At 39.7% G+C, this 24,218-nt stretch overlaps 1 protein-coding gene across 6 annotated transcripts in view; it reads left to right on the forward strand.

Moving 5' to 3' along the window:
- The window catches only part of astn1 (astrotactin 1), a 281,516-nt gene that overhangs the window by 70,198 nt on the left and 187,100 nt on the right, over window positions 1-24,218 (forward strand). The window contains exons 3-5 of one of the 6 annotated variants that reach the window (XM_053233344.1): window positions 3,030-3,423; window positions 8,364-8,513; window positions 22,676-22,783. In XM_053233344.1, the coding sequence (XP_053089319.1) occupies window positions 3,030-3,423; window positions 8,364-8,513; window positions 22,676-22,783 (652 nt within the window). Of the gene's footprint in view, window positions 1-3,029; window positions 3,424-8,363; window positions 8,514-22,675; window positions 22,826-24,218 lie in introns of all 6 variants that reach the window. The other 5 variants (XM_053233343.1, XM_053233345.1, XM_053233346.1 and 2 more) reach the window with 5 other exon arrangements.

The raw sequence follows: 24,218 nt of genomic DNA on the forward strand, positions 1-24,218 counted from the left end.
CTAATTTTCTCCACCATAAAGTTGTAAGCTGCTCATTTGGCTAATGCACACTGACAGATTGGAAGGAAATTAAATTAGAGAAAACTGATTAGCTGTTGACTCTGGGGCTGTAAGCGGACACTGTGTTGGGATGGTTTTTCTCCCGTAGCATTTGTGGTATGTAATCACTAGTGCATAGGAAGGACTGTAGGGAGGGCAGAGAGTTTCACTTTTAATCTGATGAAGCTGCATTACAGATATCTGCATAAGAACGTTCTGCCTAATATTACCAAGGTGCCAAGAGTTTCAGTGCTATAAATTCTGTATTACATTGCCAAAGTTGCATGTACGTAGTTTTAATGTTATAAACCAGGGGTGCTCACACTTCTATGACAAGAGATCTACTTTTTCCTATTATTATTATGGTAAGATCCACCATGTAAAATATGCACATACACTCTAAATTTGAGTTTGAGAAATTATTTTGAGGGATTTGTTTTTAATAATAATTTCACGCAATCAGTTTTCATTCAAAGAAATCACAAAAGTAATATACAGCAGTGGGGGCGTGGTCGAGCATCAGCAGTGAACGGAGAGGAGGCGGGTCGAACCGGCAGGTACCGTGTGATGATTCTCACCTGTGTCTTATTACCGCCAGTCTTATTTGTGTCTCTTTGTGCGTTCAGTAACTGCTGTAACCAGAGAGAGAGAGAGAGAGAGAGAGAGAGAGAGAGTGAGTGTGATATAGTTGGCAGAGCTTGCAAGACACGCACACATGCACACGCCCACATGCCGCAAAGCGTGAACTTGAACTTGACGGAGCGAAAGCTGCGAGTCCGGGATGGACCTGTTTCGGTTGAATTGTTTTGGATTTGTTGAGTATTTGAAAGTGTGCTGAAAATCGCGGACTGAATAAACGCGAGTCCAGAGCGCAGCAAAAATTCTGCCTGTCTCCCGAGTCTTCCTCCACACTCTCACACACTGGGGTTCTACACTGCCTTTTAAGAAGATTGACCAGTGGTTGTCTTGACGTAATGAGCACCCCTGCTATAAACAGTGCTTGTATTGGCAGCATCACAGGTTCTTCCAGGAAAGATGAAGGTAGAAACGATGGTGCTTCTGTATCAGGTTCCAGAAGTAAGATTTATAACCACCATAGGGGAATTTTATTATTAGCTATAATGTAATATCCATCCAAATGAGACATCCTATCAGCCAAGTGATTATATATTCCTGCAGAACATCAGTTTCTGCTTCATTTTTAAAAATTCATGTTTATTAACAAAATCTTCATGAAGTACCATACCAGTCGTGGATAACTCACACATCTAGTTAATTTGAGCACAATACACGCAGTTTAAGGGTGGACCATGGGTACTGAAAAAACCGTTTTCACTTTTTGATCTCGGTACATGCAGGTTCTTACTTTTCTCATTTAGACCAGTTAATATTCAGTAGCTGACAGCAACAAAGCTTCAAACAATTATGCTATGTGTGTTAGGAAGAAGAAGATTATGGTTCATGAATGTAACTCAAGATGAACATGCTCTTGACATGTGAAAATTTAATTAATCACTCAAATATCACCAGGAGGGAATAATACCTTCAAAGTAAAGTTGGCCAGAGTGAGTACACAATTTAAAAAATGACATTGTGTCTTTCCGAGTAGCAAATGACTTACATGGCATGTTGTTGAGATGTAAATTGTGCACATTGTGCTGATGTCTGAGGTCACTGCCCCGTTGGCAGACATTATAAAATACATTCATTAGCTTTAATGGAGAATCGCCTGTCCATTTTACTGCCAGTCCTCAAGACCACACAGTAAATGATTAAACTTTAATTTTTTTTGAAGCTATGTTACACAAAGTTGCATAAGAAGGTTCCTTCTTGTGTTTCTATCATGAAACTTAAGAAATATCAATTGGCTCCATTTGGCTTTCAGTTGCTAATTGGAAGACTTTTACGTATCTTATGTTTTCAGGAATGATGGGAAAAATGTGCATCAGAAATTCTCTTTATTCTTGAGCTCCCTCAACCATCCATTCTCCCCACGTTCTCTCTAGCCGATGCATACTCGGTCACGTACTTAACTTTGTATCATGCACAAACAGGAAACTGGCTTAATGACTTTGAAAACATTAAACAAAACAAAATAAATTATGGTAGTTTCAAGACTTTTCCCATGCGCATGCAAATGCAACATGAGTGACCTTCATTAAGGTGCCATTCATTATCGCCCTTGACTAGGTAAGTAGGCAAACAACTTATGCAAATTGAGTGTACTCTTGCTGTTCTAGCTCAGTGTAAAAGAGAGGCGATTAAGGGGCTTCTCTTTAGGCTCAGCTATCTGCTTTTGTTTGAATTGGGGTCTTAGTAATTTCCAACATGGCGTCCCTAATTGCTGCCTTTCCCATGTCTAGAGTGGCATTGGATTTCAGTTTATGGAATTATTTGGGTGTTTTATCAGCCTGTTAGCTTATCCTAAGCTTAGCATCTTTTACTTACTTACTTTCTCGTATTTCTTATTCTTCTCACTCTTTCTGATTTCTCTCTCTCTCCATTTTTGCTCTGTCTACCTCTCACTCTCTCTCTTTCTATCTTCTGTGTGCACGTTTGTCATTGTCTTCCTTTTTGCTTGGTTTTCTCGCTTTGGCCTTGATCTTACTCTCTGTTGTTCATCCCTTCCATCTTTCCCTTCTGCTCTTCACATATTTTTTTCTCTCTCTTCTCTCTCCTCATCCTACCTACTGTACATCCTACCTACTCATTTTGAATTTTTCCATTTTTATTCTGTGTTCCCCTGTCTCCCTTTTTCTCAATTTCTCTTCTTCCTGTCTCAATGTCTCTCTCACTCCTCCAATTTTATCTCTCTACATTTCTCTCCTACTCTTCTTCCTATCTTTTCATATCTACTCCCACACGTTACCTCTCACTCACCTCTGCCATTTTCCCACTTTCTTCCCCCTCTGTCCACTGTCCCTTTCTCTTCTCGTCTATTTCTCGCTCTCCCTCTCTCATTTGGTCTATCTCTCTGTCTCTCTTTGCAGGGTGGGATGATTGCTCTACTGCTTTCCATCTTGTGCTTGGTGCTGATCCTGTACACACGGAAGCGCTGGTGTAAGAGGCGTCGGGTGCCTCAGCCTCAGAAGAGCGCGAGCGCCGAGGCAGCTAACGAGATTCACTACATCCCATCTGTGCTGCTGGGTGGTCAGGCGCGTGAGAGCTTAAGGAACTCCCGGTGCCAGGGTGCCAACGCCAGCGGCACCCTCAGTATCCGTGAGACGCCAATTCTCGATGGCTATGAGTACGACATTGGTGAGCTGCGCCAGCACCTGCAGCGTGAGTGCATGAACGGTGGTGAGGATTTCGCCAGCCAGGTGACGCGCACACTTGATTCGCTTCACGGCTGTAATGACAAGGCCAACGTGGATCTCACCCCTGGTGCGTTCTAGGCTTGTTTTTTTTTAAGATGGGTGGAGGCAGTCACTGTACTGTCACTATCTGTTGTGTTTCAAGCCTCTAAGATATTCTTATACCTCATACATTATTTAAAAAATTGGGAAGAGCTAGAAAACCCTGTGCAAGAGCTGCTCCTCTTTAATTCTGGAGAAACATTCAACTGATCAGAGAGCTATGCTTAAACTTACTTGTTATTTCATATGTCTAAAAAAGCCAGGAAACAAATGTGTGTGTTTTTTTTTCTTTGTACCAACCTGATAAGTTTAGTTTAGGTAAGTTTACCCTGGCCACAAGATACCAGGTTAAGGTCATGAAATCATAATCCATGTGCAGTTTTTTCTCAAAATAAAATTTCACCTAAGTTTTGGTTATATTGTGTTGTAAGAAAATTTCTAACATTCTAAAGAAGATATGGCCATGGTTTAATGGACAAGCTGACAGCTCAGTTTAAGTGCATGCAGCACTGATTTTTCTATTACTTTATGTTCAGATATACTGACATCTTTTCACACAATTTGTGTACATTGATCTATAGCTGTTCTTTTCTCAGTTTTGTATGATTGCAAAACCTATTAATTAACAAGCCTTTTAGTCCCCTCATACCTGCTCACACAAATGCACCAATTGGGTTAACACAATGTTTTATGTTGAAAATTACATAATCTTTAGAGGTGCTAACACATATAGTTTAGCTGTTTTTGCCCACTTGTTATGGTCATACAGAAGACAACTGAATACTACACTTTTCTGCTTTCTCAGCCCAAAAAAATAAAAAATGCATTTGGTATGATGAAAGTTATTTTCACATTGATGTGAAATTCGCAAGTCTCGGCCTTGTTAGCTGAAAACAAGAATACAAGACTGGGGTCACAGGATATTGCCCTGCTGTTTTATTTCTCTTGCTTGCCGTTTGAAGAAATAAGATTCACTAAAGGTTTTTTCATGCTGAACAGGTAAGGGATTTATTTGTTCTCTAATGTGGTAGGACATTAGTGAATGACAGATTTATCTTTCTTGTGGTGTTTGTGTTTGTATTTCTAACCCAATTATTGAACTAGAGAACCCATGATAACCGGTGATGACTAACAGTAGGAGATGGTGAGTTTTTCCATATTTATTTTTTTAAGTCATTTATATCAGGCAAGAGTGAGTAACTCAATGGCTCTGCTGGTCTGATCTGTGTGTTTATAACCTACTTTGAGGGTTGTTGCTACTGTGTTAACGTTATTTGGTTCTCGTCAAAATTTTTGATAGGCTGGAGAACAATAATAATAATTTGATTCTCTACACTATATTTTAACAAGCTAGGTAGAGTCAGCGGGCTAGCTGCATCTAACAGCCCTAGAGATGTGCAGCACCTCAGGGAAAGTTGCCACATTTAATCTGTGCTTCTGTGCAAGAAGCGTATTAAAAGATTAGGGCAACCTTTCACCTTCAAGCAAGCTTATATTTTAGCTAGCTAGCTAATCTTGTGTGAGTAGTTCATTTTGTAGGAGGGGTGTTCTTTATGATATTGCAAAATGACTATGATTACATTGAGGCAGGTTAACAACAGTGCACAGGCAATGCTGCCGGATCAGGCAGTAACAGTAAGAGCTAACCAGCTGATGGAAGCTAAACACAAGGTTTTGCTTTTTCATCTAGTACTCAGTGTACACTTCTGAAATACTGAGCAGCTGTGAGTCACAAATAATTTGGATGCATCCCACACTATTCTACCTACTAAATAGTGTGCCATTACACCGCATGTATTTTGGGGTTTGGGACACACAGCCTTGAATTCTTTCTAATTGTGTGGACTTGCAGCTGTGAGATTAATTTGCGCAATCGAGAAAGAGTGCAGCACAATTCACCTTATGAAATGTTCCGCAAATAGCTTGCACTAGCATTTTTTTCAGTCAGATATGAGGAAATTCAAAGAACATTAGCAATAACTCTTGAGTGGTATAGTGGTAATTTATTGGCTGTAGTCAAAATTTGGCCTGCAGTGGTTAAGTAGGGGGTTCAAGGACATTTGAATTAAATTTTTATGCCTCCACCACTGAGTGTTTTTGGGTTGTCTGTTCCTCCATCCAAGATTCTTGTTAATGTGATAAGTGGTTGGACATTTATAGGATTTATATGGAATTAGGATTTATATGGATTAGATTTTGGAATTGATCCAGACAGGATCAACTTCACAGCAGGTTCAAATATCTGAAATAGTTCCTTCCTGTTTGGACATTTCTAGCAAACAAATTAGTAACAAGAAGAACTAGGCTTATGATAGAGGCATCCCATCTCGACTTGTAACTCCTTGAGCCTGCCTCCACCTCCCCACACATGTCCATGAAGCTCCTCCCCCATAACCAGGATCACAGTGTTCAACTGTGCATTAGCAAGCATTTTTATTTATTTATTTTATGAAAGTCAAGTTACAACTTGAGGATACTCCTGATGTGCTGTCCTTTTCCTTTGTAATACGCTCTTATGAGCTCTAAGCTCTGAAATGAGCGTAGTTGTGATTGCTAACATTCCTACTAAAAGATAGGCCATTGAGCTTCTTGAAAATTAAGTTATAACACCCTAAACACAGAAAATCTGGCTCATCAAATATTTTATTTATTTTATACAAGTGCATCTGATGTCTTTGTTCCTTGTGTTGGAAAAAAAAGGTATCTACTTGATTCATTATACAAAGCTGACCATTTAAACAATTCAAAGCTTTATACAAATTGCCTTTGCAAATTACTCCATTTTGGAAAGTGTTTATTCTGGTTTCACTGCATTACTTGTTTTATGTTTTTTCAAAGCACCGAGTGTTATTTTGCTTTTATTTGTCTATTTATATTTTGTCCAGAAAAGGGGGAGGAGTGTTGGGGCACTGGGGAGTGTATAAAATGACTGACAAGAGGCCCATATAAATACAAACTAGCACGCCAGACCAAAAAAGCTGTTTTCCTTATGGGTTTTCTCAGCCACACAATGCACTTGTGCTGAAGCTATGGCTTAAATAATTATTTTTGATCATGTTCTGCATATTTCCCAGGTTGTTTGTACAAGTAAGAAATAAAAAAAATGGACTACTGCACATATAATCCTTGAATATTAAGTTGCTTCTTTAATTTGCCTTTCTTATGTTGATGAAAATCATGTTGTTAACATAGAATAATTGGTTATTTTACTTTGACAATAGCACTATTAAATTAGGATTAGTTTAAAATATTCATGCAAAATGGTACCTTAATTTTTTTTTTCTTTAAGTAGGTCCAATCAATTATTTTTTAGAGTCTACTTAAACTGAGCTGTAACCTTAACACATGGCTGCTTGGTCAGCTTATCCATATAACAGTGGTCTCTTTATTGCTCTGAAACTATCTGGCCATCAGAACACACTGAGTGAGACAGTGGAGAACACTTGGTTTATTATTTTAACAAACAGCGCTGATATTAGATATATGTGTTAGCTCTACTAAAAAAAGGTCACAAATGCCAGTAACTGTTGTGGCATATAAAGCTTAAGACGATGAAAGTAGTTAGATATTAAGTAAATTATGCATGATAGCCATTGTATTGCTTATGGGACCCCGCAGCACCAAAGGGCCCATTTTAAACATCATTAAAGGCAAGAAGAGTCTCTTGACTCAAGTTAGTGTCACAGAGGTCGTCCAGGTTCATTGGATGCAAAGCACTGAATACATCAGCCCTGATTGAGTGTGAAATGATGCTGATATTTGCTTGGAAGTGTGTTCTGCTATGAATACTCCCAGTAGGCTGAGCTGGAGAGGAGTAATTTCATGTTGCCATGCTAATCTGAGTAGTACAAAAAGCCCTGTAGTGTCAGTTTTCTTTGTTGTAGTGCTTGCTTATTACTGGGGGACATACCCATATAGCGCTTTTGCCGAATTGAAAATGATGGAAGCTCATATCTACTAAGTCATTTCAGATGAATTCGGTTTACTGTTTAATTTATTGGCAAGGCTGGTATCTTCAGCTCTGTCAAAGAAAGTAAAAGGCAACAGACCAAACAATAAACAAATCTGAAATATACATAACATAATAGAACAGCAACACAATTAGTTCCATCAACAAAGCTGTAATGTACAAGTCATAATACATAATACACGTCATCCCAATATTGATCAGTGTATTTATCTGACTTCAGCCTGGGCCACACTGCATAATTTATACAATCCTAACTGATGGTGGAAATATGAGAGAATAAAATGCCACACTGTCCCAACCAATTATACTGACTCTTGGAATCTGTGATGTCGAGTTCCTTATAAGCAAATATGACTTCATATCAAGATAAACATAGCTGATTGTTCAGCAGTTCATCTTGGCTGTCACTGGTCTTGGACCTTTCATGCATGTCATCAAGGTTACATTTTGACATGCAACAATTATAATTACAATTCCATAATTTCCTTCACACTACAGGATGTTGACTTATAAATATAACTTTATAATATAATTTTAAATCCAGACAGCTGCAACTGGCAGATTGATTAGGATTGGACTGGCTTTTACACACTAGAGAATAATATGGGAAAATAAATGTTTAAGGCCAGTAATGGTCAGGATGGGCAAATCAGTTTTAAAATAGGCCTGATTATCTTCTAGTGTGGTCTAGGCATTATTCTTAAGAGTGATACTCCTACATGATTTCTCTGGCACACTTCACAATTGTAGCAAAATCATGAGAATACCTGTCAAACACTAGAGGAAAGAGCTCATTTGAAGTTAGAAGAGCTCTTCTTGTGAACATCAGTGCCTGCGGCTGGGTGTTATGTGCTGTCCACCTATCTGTCTCTTCTTTATTTCTTTCTCTTTTTCTGCCTGATATTGACCTTTTGCCATCAGTGGTCAATGTTATGTGCTTTCAACCTTTCTCTCTATCTCTCTGCCTAACATTAACCTTTTGACCTCTTTGCCATCAGGGAATGACAATACAAAACTGTCCCTGATGAGCAAGTACAAGGATAACATCATAGCCACCAGTACCGTTGACAGCAATCACCAGCAAAACACCCTCCTCCCACACAAAACCTCCACCAACCAGCGCACGCGTCTGTCCTGCAACACGCGCGGTGAGTGGTCGGCCATGCCTGCAGATGCCTACATGAAAACATTCCCGCTGCCACCCACAGCTGCCATTCTCACTTCTTGGGTGTATCCCAAATGCTAGTGCGTGGTAAGATTGTAATGACTAAAGAACAGTAAGAAAAGATACAGTCACGTCCATAAGTATTTGGACAGTGACACAATTTTCGAAATTTTGCCTCTGTACACCACCACAGTGGATTTGAAATGAAGCCATCAATATGTGATTGAAGTGTAGAGTTTCAGCTTTAATTCAAGGGGTTTAACAAAAATATTGCATTAACCATTCAGGAATTAAAGCCATTTTTTACAGAGTCCTTCCATTTTCACAGGCTCAAATGTAATTGGACAATTGACTGATAAGCAGTTTCATGGCCAGGTGTGGCCTGTTTCCTCGTTATTTCATGTCAAATTAAGGAGATAAAAGGTCTGGAGTTGATTCCAAGTGCATTTGGAAGCTGTTCATGAGAACTCTCAATACGTGGTCCAAAGAGGTGGTGATACCAGTGAAGGAGGCCATCATTAGGCTGAAAAAACAAAACAGACCTATCAGAGACATAGCAGAAACATTAGGAGTGGCCAAATCAACAATTTGGTACATTCTTAAAAAGAAGGAATGCACTGGCGACTTCAGCAACACCAAAAGACCTGGAAGACCACGGAAAACAACTAAAATGGTTGATTGCAGAATTCTTTCCTTGGTGAAGAAAAACCCCTTCACAACATTTAGCCAAGTCAAGGACACTCTCGAGGAGGTAGACGTATCATTGTCAAAGTCTACAATCAAGAGACGCCTTCATGAATGTAAATACAGAGGGTTTATCTCAAGATGCAAACCACTATTCACACTCAAGAACAGAAAGGCCAGATTAGACTTCGGTAAAAAACATCTAAAAAAGCCTGCCCAGTTCTGGAACAAGATTCTTCTGACAGATGAAACCAAGATTAACTTGTACCAGAATGATGGGAAGAGAAGAGTATGGATAAGGAAAGGAAGGGCTCATGATCCAAAGCATACCACATCATGTGTCAAATATGGTGGAGGCAGTGTTATGGCATGGGCATGTTTGGCTGCCAGTGGAACTGGGACACTGGTGTTTATTGATGATGTGACTGCTGATAGAAGTAGCAGGATGAATTCTAAAGTGTATAGGGCTATACTTTCTGCTCAGATTCAGTCAAATGCTGCAAACCTGACAGGACAGTGCTTCACAGTGCAGATGGATCATGATCCAAAACATACCACGAAAGCAGCCCAAGAGCTTCTTAAGGCAAAGAAATGGACACAATTGAGCATGCTTTTCTCATTCACATCTTCAGTGCGTCATTTCAAATCCACTATGGTGATATACAGAGGCAAAATTAAGAAAATTGTGTCACTGTCCAAATACTTATGGACCTGACTATACATCAGTTTAGAACAATACATAGAAAATGCTGCATGGAGATAGAATGTTATGTTCATAATAAGGACAGTATAAGTAGCCTGCTCAATCATTTAGCGTCTCATAAATCAACACAGCTGGCTACATGGTGTGTAGGAATGCTAAACAAATGACAAAATGGTAAGACGCACACATTCCCTCAGCTACCTAGGCTACACAGGAATGCCCAAAATTAACAAGCCTTGTTACAACATATTTCTTGTGTTTGGGATATTTCTTAAGATCTCAGCGGTTGATTTTAATAACTAGACATGACTCCTAGTGTTTGGGAACAAGCCCTCGAAAGTGTGATGTTTTCCCTCTTATTCATAGTCATAATCCTCCCACCGAGCTTTGGATTTTATTTTGATTTACGTTTATCTTGTGTTTCTCTATATAATATGAATTCCATGCATCCCTAATCATCAAAATTTTATTTTAGTAACCTCCATGTCAAATTTTGTTGCATACATTATAGACATATATTGTTTTCTCTCTCTTTTTTTTTTGTCATATGCATGGATGTGTGTGTGAGTGTGTGTGAGTCATCATCTCTGTATTTACATTGCAATCAAGCTGCACCAGTCTTGTACTGTATGATGTGCACCTGGTTAAGACCTCAGCTCTGAAACATCACTACATTTTATCCATGTAGACCTGAAACATTCAAAACATCCTTGAAGACCCAGAATTTGTCTGTCTTCATTCTCTTACAATACCAGAGCTGTAATCACACTGCTGCAGTGCTTGATTACACAGTTCAGCTACTGAGGGCTGGAGCAGAACAAAAATCTGACTCCACCAATTGTTTGATGAGGTCTGGGTCTGCAACCTCACATTTACTCAAATCATATTTGATGCATACTTTTTTCTTTTCTCTTTTTCTTCTTTTTTATCTTTTTTTTTGTTGCTCATCTAGATGCAGCCCAAAGTAATCTGCTTTCGACAAACAATTCTCATCATAAAAGTATTTCTGTGTGTTTCCTGACTTCTTCAGGCCAGTACAGCTAACCTGCTCTTTCTAAGCTTCATATTTTATAGATGCTTACTTTTATAGGAAATGAGAGGAATTTAATGGAATGACTTCTGATACCAGAAGTGGAAGGTTTACACTGCAGTGCTTCAATGAGCTAATGGTTGTGTAGAATATTCTGTATGTGGTGTGTGTTTCAGGTCGCTTGCATTTTACTGAGTTTTCCTACTATATATTCAGTACTGTGCAAAAGTCTTAGGCACATGCAAAGAAATGCTATAGAGCAAAGATACCTTAAAAAAATAATGAAATTAAATGTTGCTACATTTAAAAAGTACTATAAAGAGCAGTGAACAGTAATAGATGAAACAAAGTCAATATTTGGTGTGACGACAACTACAAACCACAATTTGTGCCGTTTTATAAGGAAATTAGCTGTAAGTGTTACTGAGCACCTTGCAGCACCAGCCACAGTTCATCTAGAGACTTTGTCACACTTGCTTCTTAATTTTGCAGCAAAACCCAGAAGCCTGTGTTTTTTGTCAGAAAAGTGTCTCTTATGTAATATACTGCTTTCTTTACTGACATACAAACATTTTTCTGTAACATTTAATTTTGTGCTGGAAAACTAATGTTTGGAAATCTACAATGTTTTTGTACTAAATAAAATAGGGTGCCTAAGACTTTTACACAGTACTGTGTGTGTATATATATTTACACACACACACACACACATATATATATATATATATATATATATATATATATATATATATATATATATATATATATACACACAGTCAGGTCCGGAAGTATTTGGACAATGACAGAGTTTTTGTGATTTTGCCTTTATACACCACCACAATGGATTGAAATAAAACAATCAAGATGTGATCGAAGTGTAAACGTTCAGCTTTATTTTAAGAGGTTCCACAAAAATATGGCATTTACCATTTGGGAATTACAGCTATTTTCAACAAAGTACCTCCATTTTCAGGGGTTTGAAGGTATTTGTAACATAATTGTAAATATAACCATAATTTTAATACTTGGATGTAAATCCTTTGCAGTCAATGAATGCCTGAAGTCTGGAGCCCATGGACATCACCAAATTCTGAGTTTCCTCCCTGGAGATGCTTTGCCAGGTCTTCACTGCAGCCACCTTCAGTTGCTGCTTGTTTGTGGGTCTTTCTGCCTTCAGTCTTGTCTTCAGTAAGTGAAAAGCATGCTCTATTGGGTTGAGATCAGGCGACTGACTTGGCCATTGAAGAATATTCCATTTCTTTGCCTTCGGAAATCTTGAGTTGCTTTCGCAGTATGTTTAGGGTCATTATCCACCTGCACTGTGAAGCGGTGTCCTATCAGTTTTGTAGCATTTGGCTGAATGTGAGCAGAGAGTATAACCCTATACACCTCAGAATTCGTCTTGCTACTTCTGTCAGCAGTCACATCATCAATAAACACCATCAATGAGCCCGTTCCATTGGCAGCCATACATGCCCATGCCATAACACTGTCTCCACCATGTTTGACACATGATGTGGTATACTTTGGATCATGAGCTGTTCCTTTCTTTCACCATACTTTTCTCTTCCCATCATTCTGGTACAAGTTAATCTTGGTTTCATCAGTCCAAAGAATCTTATTCCAGAACATGGGGGCTTTTTTAGATGTTTTCTGGCAAAGTCTAATCTGGCTTTCCTGTTCTTGAATGTTACCAGCGGTTTGCACCTTGTTGTAAACCCTCTGTATTTACATTCATGAAGGCATCTCTTGATTGTAGATTTTGACAATGATACGCCTACCTTCTCCAGAATATTCTTGACTTCTTTTGATGTTGTGAAGGGGTTTTTCTTCACCAAGGAAAGGATTCTGTGATCATCCACTTGTTGTCTTCCGTGGTCTTCCAGGCCTTTCGATGTTGTTGAGCTCACCAGTGCTTTCTTTCTTTTTAGGAATGTACCAAACTGTTGATTTGGCCACTCCTAAGGTTTTTGCTATCTCTCTTATAGATTTATGTTGTTTTTTCAGCCTAATGATGGCCTCCTTCACTTGCATTGAGATCTCCTTGGACTTCGTATTGGTAGCTCCAGTCGAAAAGCTGCCAAATGCCAACTCAATACCTGATGTCAACTCCAGACCTTTTATCTGCTTCATTTGTCTTGAAGTAACGAGGGAATGGACTGCACCTGGTCAGTTAACTTCTTGTCAGTCAATTGTCCAAATACCTTTGAGCCCCTGAGAATGGATGTACTTTGCTTAAAATGGCTATAATTCCTAAATGGTAAATGCCATTTTTTTGGAACCTCTTAAAATAAAGTTGAAAGTCTACACTTCGATCACATCTTGATTGTTTTATTTCAAATCCATTGTTGTGGTGTATAAAGGCAAAATCACAAAAATCTGTCATTATCCAAATACTTTCGGACCTGACTGTATGAGTATATATACATATATACACACACACACACATACGCACACACCCATCAGCCATAACATTAAAACCACTGAGAGGTGAAGTGAATAACATTGATTATCTCATTAAAATGGCACCTGTCAAGGGGTGGGATATATTAGACAGCAAGTGAACAGTCAGTTGATATGAATCAAAGTTTCAAAGTTGATGTGTTGAAAGCAGGAAAAATGGGCAAGCGTAAGGGTCTGAGCAACTTTGACAAGTGCCAAATTGTAATGGCTAGACCACTCGGTCTGAGCATCTCCAAAATGGCAGGTCTTGTGAGATGTTCCCAGGATGCAGTGGGTAGTACCTACCAAAAGTGGTCCAAGGAAGGACACAGGCTCATGGGCGCCCAAGGCTCATTGATGTGCTTGGAGAGTGAAGGCTAGCCCGTCTGGTCTGATTCCACAGAACAGCTACTGTAGCACAAATTACTGAAAAGTTAATGCTGGCTATGATAGAAAGGTGTCAGAAAACAGTGCATCGCAGATTCCTGCATATGGGGCTGCGTAGCCGCAGACCGGTCAGAGTGCCCTTGCTGATCCCAGTTCAGCCTAGGGTTTCAGCGCCTAGAATGTGGACGTCTGGGTGCATGTGTGCCACTTACTTGGGGAAGAGATGCCAAAAGGAATGCACTATGAGAAGAAAGCTAGCTGGCGGAGGCAGTGTGATGCTCTGGGCAATGTTCTGCTGGGAAACCTTGGGTCCTGGAATTCATATAGATATTACTTTGACATGTACCACCTACCTAAAAATTGTTGCAGGCCAGGTACACCCCTTCATGTCAACGGTATTCCCTAGTGGACTGAGTACTGATGTGCACAAGTATTATCTTCTCACTATGCACACTTAAATTAGCTCTGAATAAGCCCTATGTTTTCTGAGCGTTCCTGCTACGTCTTCTGTAGATCATTATGCTTTAGATCATCATCCTTTAGATCATGACATTCAGATTCTAGAGGTCTTATAATGACTTGCTTTCTGCACCTGAACCAGCAGATCAGCATGCTGAGGGTGCACTGATGCTGGGCTTTGAATATTTTAACAAGCTCATCTTTTATTCCTCTCCATGAAGCGTTGCACCTTTTGGCCCCTACTTAATTGTGGAGGCTGGCACACATTCACCTGCTCCAAGAGTTTCAGCTAATTCCTTTAAAGTTCTTCATTTGTTTCTTTTTTCTGTGGCATAGACAGACATCTTGTGGTATTTGCTATTGTTATCAGGAAACAGTGTTTTGCATCATGTGTTTTGCCATATTTTGTGTCCACTTTCTATAACCTCAGTTATACAAGTTTATTTCTCAGGGCCAACTATATTCTGTTGTAGTTTTTGTCTTAATCCTAAAGCCTGTTGCAAGATAGTAGCAATAATCAACAGTGTTGCTTTAAATACAGCCTGAGAAGCTTGTTTGCTTTGAAACGTGAGTGTTTGCATAGGCTATTATGCAAGCAATAATGCAGCATAATGACAAATTCCTCATTAATCCTGGTTCGTCAAAAGATTACTGCTTTCTATGTAGCATTTAATTTTAGTTGGGATAAAAGATGGATGTTGTACCAAATGTGAAACAGGTGGTAGGGCATGTGCTGAGTATCTTTATTGATATTCATCCCTGACATGGTTGATCTTTATAAGAGGTCAAAACACAGACAAAGAGAGTAATCAAAAGCAATTCCAATACAAGGAATCCTCAGTCCAAAACACAAGCAAAGGTCAACCCTGAAAGATACCATATATAGAACTAGGAAACTAGAATTAAAAACTAGACATGAGGATTACATGACACAAAGACACAGAGAAACACAGAGTTATATGTACTGACTAATAAGATAAGATAAAATAAGACAAACAAAATAAGAGAACTGCTAAAGTGCAAACAACGGGAATGTTGTGAGCAGTGCTACTGTAGGAGGAAAACAGGAAGCAGGAACTGTTGCTTAGCCAGAGGTCCATCTGTAACATCTGTTCTGGTTGATTTTGTTGTTCAGTTGTTTTGGCCACAAGACTTCTTGTGCATGGTGCCTATGCCATGTAGAACCTGTCAATAGTATCAAATCAGAGTTGACAGACTTCTGCTTTCATTGAGGACAACTAATGAGAGAAGTTTTTATTATCATGTTTCAGAGATTTGTTTGCCCACAACGCTTTAGTGTTTCTGTCATGACAGAAAATGCATCTGGAGTGAAAAAAAGCATTACTCGCCATTATGCATGCCTTGATTCATTACACTCTCCCCACGTCTTGAATGGAAATACAGTAGCAGAATATTATACCTCTATATTAAAATATCAATCCTTGCTTTCTACCTGATGCAGATGTCATATTGCGTTTGCATTATAGCAAAACATATGGAACAACTAAACCATTTGCTCAAGGAGAGACAGTGCAGCTTTTATGCCAATGCTGTGCCATGCCTTTGTTTCATGCCGTACATAAAAGAAGCATTTTTCCATTTGTGTCCAGGGTAAATAGTCTCTGGAGCTCTATGTCATAGCGCCTTGAGGAACCATGTAGTTATTTCCTTCAGGTATTTCTTCTGCATGTGTTTACCCACTGAGATTTTAAGACCCAATTTTAAGACATGGTTAAAATTGTGTGGCAGCTAGAAAAATCCAAGATGAAATGTTGAATTTTTCATCTACATGAAATTCTGAAGATGTTCTACTGGACTCAGATTTGCATATTCTTTTATGGACATCTAAAGCACAAAAGCTGCCATGTATACCCCTAGAAATGAAAACCAGAAAATGCACTTAAAGATTTTGAGCATTTCAACATTTCGTGACAACAGAAATGCAGTAACAACTTGTTGTTCAGAAGACATTCCTGCTACTAATAACATTTTATTTAGCTTTGTTTTAACTAGAATAAATGTATTTTAAAAAGCATCCAAAAGTTACCTCAAACGTAAGACATTACTGCTTCTTTGCAGCTGGACCAAGATCATATGTCTCTGTGACCTCACATGTTCCTCACTGTCTCATTAGAATGATCAGAATCGCCTGAAGAAACCTTTAAGAGTTAGTTGTTTTGTCATTGTCTATTCCGTCGCACAGTTGTACAGTGACTATTTTTGGTGGCATTTTTGCTGGTAGCATTTACTGGCATTAGCTAAGATGTGGACACTTTTAGCAAAATGTAACAAAACAGCCTCTGCATTACAAAACTTTTTGCATACTTTATTGTGTTGTGGATTTGATTTTGAATGGATATAATTGCCATTTTTACCCATCAGTCTTCACTTAACTGCCCATAGTGTTGATATGAAAACCTGTTTTTAGTGATTTTCAGAAATTAATTAAAAATCAAAAACTGAAATCTCTTATTCACAAAAGTATTCAGAGCCGTTATTCAATACTTTGTAGAAGCCCCTTTGGCAGCAATTACAGCTACAAGTCTTCTTAGATACGTCTCTAAAAACTTTGCACACATTGATTTGGGCAGTTTATCTCATTCTTCATGGCAGATCCTCTCAAGCTCTGTCAGATTGGATGGCAAGCATCTGTGAACTGCCATCTTCAGTTCTCTCCACCGATATTCAGTGGGGTTTAAGTCTGGGCTTTGGCTGGGCCACTCAAGGACATTCAGAGAGTTGCCCCAAAGAAACTCAAACCAGGTGTTTTTTGGGCTTTATGCTTAGGGTCGTTGTCATGTTGAAAGGTGAACTGTCACCCCAGAGTTTGCATGCGCTCTGGAAGAGGTTTTCTCCCTGTCCATGCTGCTGAGAAACTATATGTGATGCTGTAGCAGGCAGTGCCTGTTTTTCGCCAGATGTAGTGCTTGCTGCTCTGCCCAAAGAGTTCAAATTTTGTTTTATCAGACCCGAGAATCTTTTTCCACGTTGTCAGAGTCCTTTATGCTATCGTATGCCTTCTACTCAACAGTGGCTTCCGTCTTACACTCCCAATTTATGGAGTGCTGCAGAGATGATTGTCCATCCAACAGGTTCTCCCATCTTTGCACAGAACTTCTGGAGCTGTTTTAGAGTGACTGCTGGGTTCTTTGTTACCTCCATGACCAAGGCCCTTCCTTCCAGGATGCCCAATTTGGCCGGATGGCCAACTCTAGGATGGTTCAAGGTTGTACTAAGCTTCTTCCATTTCAAAATTATTGAGGTCACTGTGGTCCTGGGAGCACTAAAGTCTTAGAAATTGTTTTATATCCTTGCCCTGATGTATGCCATGAATGTATAATGAATTCAGAGCATCCCCAATTAAAAAAACAATAACCACGGCACCGTCTACGCTGATGCCTCACTTGCTGAGGAACTTAACCATTTCTTTGCCCGCTTTGAGGTCAGTGGGCCCAATGCAAATTCAGTGCCACCACCAACCTCTAGCACCTGCCATCTCACCCTACAGGAATGGGAGATGAGACGAGTGCTCAAAACTGTAAACACAAGAAAGGCCGCTGGTCCTGTTGGAGTATCTGGCAAGGTACTCAAAGCCTTTGCCAACCAGCTCGCTGGGGTCTTCACAAAGATCTTCAACCTCTCTCATCAGCCATCATCCCACCCTGCTTAAAATCTGCTACCATCATCCCTGTCCCTAAAAAGACAGCCACCAACAGCCTGAACAACTACAGACCAGTTGCACTCACACCATTAGTCATGAAGTGCTTTGAGAGACTGGTCTCACAGCATATCAAATCCAGCCTTCCTCCCACCTTTGACCCACACCAATTTGCATTCACACTGCTCTAAAACAACTTGAACCCCAGGGAACCTATGTAAGAATGCTCTTCATAGACTATAGCTCAGCGTTCAATACGATTATCCCAGACATTCTAATCAGCAAATTAACTGAACTGGGCCTCTCTGCCTCCATCTGCACTTGGATAAAGGACTTCCTCACGAACCGCCCACAAACTGTTAGGCTTGGACCCTACCTCTCCTCCACCATCATGCTCAGCACCGGTTCTCCACAAGGCTGCGTATTGAGCCCTCTACTTTACTTTTTGTACACATATGACTGCACTCCCACTTATTCTACTAACACCATCATCAAATTGACTGATGATAGTACAGTGATTGGACTTATCTCAGGAGATGATGAATCAGCCTACAGAGATGTAGTACAGAAACTAGAGTTGTGGTGCTCTGATAACAACTTCACTCTAAACACCTCAAAAACAAAAGAGCTCATTCTGGACTTCAGGAGGCGCAGCGCTGACCCGGCCCCACTCTAGATCAATGGGGACTGTGTGGAAAGGGTCCACATCTTTAAATTCCTGTCTGCTAACACCTTAGCAATCATCAAAAAGGCACAGCAACGGCTACACTTCCTCAGAGTGCTGAGGAAAAACAACCTGGAAAAAGCAAGCAAGCTGCTTTTGGCCTTTTACCTCCACCATTGAAAGCGTGTTAGTATACAGCATTTCGGTGTGGCACTCCAGCTGCACTGCAGCAGACAAGAGAGCCGTCTAAAGGATAATCAACAGAGCCCAAAAAAATCACTGGCTGCTCACTGCCCTCCCTGGAAGACATTGCCTGATCCCTCTATCCCATTAGGGCCAAAAACATCATCAAGGACACATCACACCCAGGCCACCACCTGTTTGCTCTCCTGCCCTCAGGCAGGCGGTACAGATCCTTAAGAACAAGGACCACTAGCTTTCAGGACAGTTTTTTCCCCCAAATGCTTTCAGGACTATAAACTCACAAATGCACTAAACGTAAAATGTCAATGTACAATACTACCTCTGATCACTGTGTCCAACTACAGTGACTTATTTCATTATTCTCTACTTTTGTCTATACTTGCTGTTTATATCATATGTAGAATGTCAGTGTGCAATACTGGTCACTTTATTTATCGGGACTCTAAACTCTCAAATGCACTAAATGTAGAATGTAAATGTGCAATTACTATCTGATCACTTACTCAACTACGATCACTAATTCCATTTCAATCTGTACTTCTGTGTGTCTATACTAAACTGTTTACACCAGTGTAGAGGGTAATGTGCAGTACTATCACTGATCACTTATTCAGAATGTTCTGAATGTTCAATGTGCAATATTATGACTGAGTCACTTGCTGTATATACTTTATACTATACTGTATACTTGCTGTACATACATACAGTACATACTTTTATACCATACGGTATACTCACTTTATAGTCTTATTTATTGTCTAATGTTATATGTTTTCTTTTATAACGCCAGTCAGAAGAAGTGCTTCTAATTTCGTTGTATAGAGAGGTATACAATGACAATAAAGGTATTCATTCATTCATTCATTCATTTGATTGCGGAGATCACCAGGCAGTTCCTTGGACTTCATGACTTGGTTTTTGTCTTGACAATGCAGTGTAAATTGTGTACCCTTATAGACCGTAGTGTGTACCTTCTAGACACGTGTTCTAGACACATCTCAAGGATAATTAAAGCAAAGGATGTAACTGACCAAAATTTGGAGTACCACAGCAAAGGGTCTGAATACATTTGTGAATAACTGATTTCAGTTTTTGATTTTTAATTATTTTTTTAAAAATCTCTAAAAATGTTTTCACTTCATCATTATGGGTGATTAAGTGTAGTCTGATGGTTAAAAATGTCAATTATATCCATTCAAAATCAAATACACACACACACACACTCTCACAAACTGCTAACTTTAATAGGAACACCTGAACGTGGCCTGACCTCTTTACAATCGTGGTGAGCAGAAAAGCATCTCAGATTGCACAACACATTGAGCCTTGTGGTGGATGGGCTACAACAGCAGAAGACCACATCAGGTTGAACTCCTTTCAGCCCAGAACAGAAATCTAAGGCTAAAGTGGGCACAAACTCATTAAAGCTCATTAAAGCTCTATGCAGGCCACTTGATTTCTTCCACTCCAGCCTTGGTAAACCACGTCTTCATGGACCTCACTTTGTGCACAGGGGCATTGTCATGCTGGAACATGTTTGGGCCCTTCAGTTCCAGTAAAGACTGATGTCCAGTGAGGTACGGGTTATTGAAAAAGAATATTAAGAGGACGTGATATAGTGCAATGTTGCATAATGCAGCAGTTATAAATGTTCAGGAAATTGCAGTAGAGTAAGTTTGGGGACGTTTGGGGAAGGTGTCAACATACTTTTGGCCATATAGTATAGGTTGTTCTATGTATGTTAGAGAACCAGCTATAATTCTTCTGCACACTTAGAATCTCATGCTTCTGTGTCCTTAAGTAACCCCAGATAGCCTTGATGATGTTTTTATCTCTAAAGTGGTCTATTACTTAATATGTTATTTTCTCTAACAAGACATTTCTTTAAGCATTCGATTTTAGAGCACAGAAATGTGGATAAATCTAAAATTTGTTTTTTTCTACTGAAAGACTAGTGCAATTAAATAAAAAATAATGTGCCTAGACATTGCACAGTGCTGTAACTGCTCAGTGACTTGAAATCAATAACCGACAGATATTAGAATGCAACCCAGTCCGTCATTTCCTGACTACAGATTCTAATCTACAGTTCATACAGACATTTAGACTACATCAGGTGCACACAGTGCTACACAAGTTTCAATAGATGGGAGCTGAGATTAGATCATCACTCTTACTCTGAGACTATATATGATAGCTGACCACCTTATTGACATCTGACACAGACACATATGCTTCTGACCACTTCCAGGCCATGCATTCCAATGCATGTCATACTTTTGTGCTTTCATTCTTTTTATGCATAAAACTCATGCCCTGATTTGTGAAGATCCCAAATAATGAGCATCAATTTGTGTGTGCAATCGGATAAATCCAATGTGCACTTAGGAGATGTGTTGCAGTTGGTTTACAAAAGAATAATTGCAAGAATGTCATTATATGGAAAGCAGGGAGAGGAAACAATATGCAAATGAGATGTTTGTGTGCTGTAATTGTTCTCTGTAACTGCTGTGAGTTTGGACTTAAAACAGAGAGTTCTGGAAGAGTCAGAAACAGAAACTGAAGTGTAACGTGGATTAAATGCACAGAGAATTACCAAATAGCTGTTCAAAGTGCAACATAATAAATGACCAAAATAGTGTAGACTAGTTCTGGGTGATTTTGTGATATACTATATGGACAAAAGTATGTGGACACTTCACCAAAAACCCATATGTGCTTGTTGAACATCCCATTCCAGATTTAGTCCCCCTTTGCCATTATAATAACCTATTCCAAATGCATGGCATTAATATGGAGTTAGTCCTTGCTGTTGTAATAAGCTCCACTCTTCTGGAAAGGCTTTCCATTAGATATTGGAGCATGGGTTTGGGAATTTGTGCTCAATCAGCCACAAGCCACTAGTGAGCTCAGGCACTGGTGGGCGAGGAGGCCTGGTGCACAGTCGGCATTCCAGCTCATCCCATAGATATTCAGTGGGGTTGAGGTTAGGGCATACACACAAACATTTGGTGCACAGTTTCCCAACTCTGTTCATTATAGTGTTTTTTCTGATCCCAAAACACCTGATTGAACTAATTAGATAATTAACATCCCTTCTTGAGGGAAACAATAAAATGTGCAGCACAGGGGTGCTCCAGTACCAGGGTTGGAAACCTCAGTCCCATCAGGGCGTGATACTTCTGAATCTTCATGGTTGATTTAGTGGAGGCAGACCATAGACCATGTGCAATACATGGGGTGCTCTGTGTCACACATGTACCTCCTGTCCACAGCACAAACACAGCTCAACCACATGATGAGTAAATAAGTCGGCATCTCATTTTCTTGGGTATAATGTGGATTTACCTCAGATACAGTGATAAACAGTGGTGATACTGCCACCTGATTGTAAACTTTAAGGTATGATTCAACTAACATTCCTCATTTCTTCAGTTTATTTGAACCATTCTGTTAAAGGAGGCATCGTGTGGTTTTTGCAGTAGTTTGTGGCTTTCTAGCTCTTCCCACTTACTAATAATCAAAGACAAAATGACTGGCGAATAGGCAAAGATGAGTCATACTATCATCAGTAGAAAAATTGTTGCTGTTGTGTACATATGGCTGGGGAAAAATATTTTTCCCCTTATTTTCGAGCCAATTATTTATTACATAGAAAGCAGGTTTTTTTTGCCTATCCTACTTTTTGAGAAATGTTGATTTGTAATTATAAGAAGTTTTAATAGATGTGGAATTTGGACAAGGCCAAGCGAATATTGAGTTTTTGGTCTATTTAATTTGTGCATATTTATTCAGATTGTAGACTTTCTTAGCAAAGTGCAGACCCCTAATCAGGCATCTTTTCAAATTAATCAAGGTCTCTGCAAGTTCAAAGTTTTTTCATTGATGATGGGTTTTGTGTGTGAATTCTGCAGCGGGTTCAGCTTTCCTGAACCCGGACGGGGATTCTGGGCCTGAGACAGATGGCGAGCCACAGCTCACCTTCTACACTGACCCCAACCGCAGCCGCCGCCGCAGCCGAGGTATGAGAAACGGTAACGCCAACCCAGCGTGGGGCTCCGGGGGTAAGGATGACAACGACACCGTTCGTCGCATGATTCGGAGCCTGCCTGCGTGTGTGAAATGTGTGTCGGGGACTTTGTTCAGTGGCTGAGCAAAGCAGTAGTTGTGACGTGTCTCAGCGTGCAACTACATTAATTGTTGTCATTAACAAACAGGCATGTGCCTTGATAGATGGACTGTGTGTATTTGTGATTTGTGAGATTCTCCATTTGGAATGTTGTTTTTCATGGAAAAGAAAAATAATGGCGACATACAGTATATATGTGTGTTTCTCGTCTCCTAACTGTCCTTCTGTTGGCACTGTCAGTCCATGAATACCACTTTTTCTCCATGACCACAAGGGATGCACGATAATATCAGAACTGTATTGGCATCTGCAGCTAATTGTTTTTAAAAAATTAGCATTCGAGCAATAATTCAAACTGTTTTCCAGAAATGCAAAACGTTTAGGCAAACTGCGGCTACTGCAATAAATTGCATGCTCTGCAGAAGTTTTTCAAAGTGAGCAGAGCAATATAAAATATGCCACTTGTAACACTTGCTCAACACAGCGAATGTAATTAATTACCACCAACATTTGGACATCTGTTGCGACTCCTGTGAATATGCTCGTTTCAACTACACAGTGGATTGACAAACGCAAAATGCATGGCCAAAAACTTTACAGATCACACACTGGGGCTGTACTCTCTTCTGCGTTTAAAACAATGTTTGTTGAAAATATCCGAAGAGAACATTCATTTAGACAAAAACAAAATAACTAAATAATAATTCACACTTCTACTCAAATTCTATGAATAAATGTAATGTAACTCCTCAGTGAATAAAAATAGACAAAAAATTTAGAACTGGAGGAAGGTGAAATTCTTTTTCCCCCCGCATCTTTGAGCAGTCAATTTGCAAAGGCGATTATACAGGGGAATTAATTAAGCTGCACTGCGTATTTGGCCATGTGCTAGAGGCAAGGCGAGAGGACGCTGCTGTGGGTGAGCACACTGCTAGATAGGCTCGGGATCTGTAGAACTAGCAAACCCGATCACTCCTGACCAGTTTGTTTTAAGTAAGTGTATGCAGCCTCATACGTGTGGCTACCGTAATTTTACTCAATGCACCACATTCCATTAAGGTGTTACTGCATGTTAGAGACACTGTCGTAATAATTTCTGAGCCTACGTAAATTCTGTGAATCAGTGCAAGATCCAAAGTTTGCTATATATGGCCCACACTTTGCAGCTCATTGTGAATGATGATGTTTCGTTCCCAGCACAGTGTCTTGGATATAATAGAGATCGGCATAAGGTTAGCGAGGCTGTAGAATCCTGGTAGGTAGTGAGGGGAATGAGGACACAGGCTTTGCCTGTACTGCCTTTTTATTGATCATTTTTATTAGAGCAC

The sequence above is a fragment of the Pangasianodon hypophthalmus genome, chromosome 4, assembly GCF_027358585.1.
Source record: "Pangasianodon hypophthalmus isolate fPanHyp1 chromosome 4, fPanHyp1.pri, whole genome shotgun sequence".
Classification (NCBI taxonomy): domain Eukaryota; kingdom Metazoa; phylum Chordata; class Actinopteri; order Siluriformes; family Pangasiidae; genus Pangasianodon; species Pangasianodon hypophthalmus.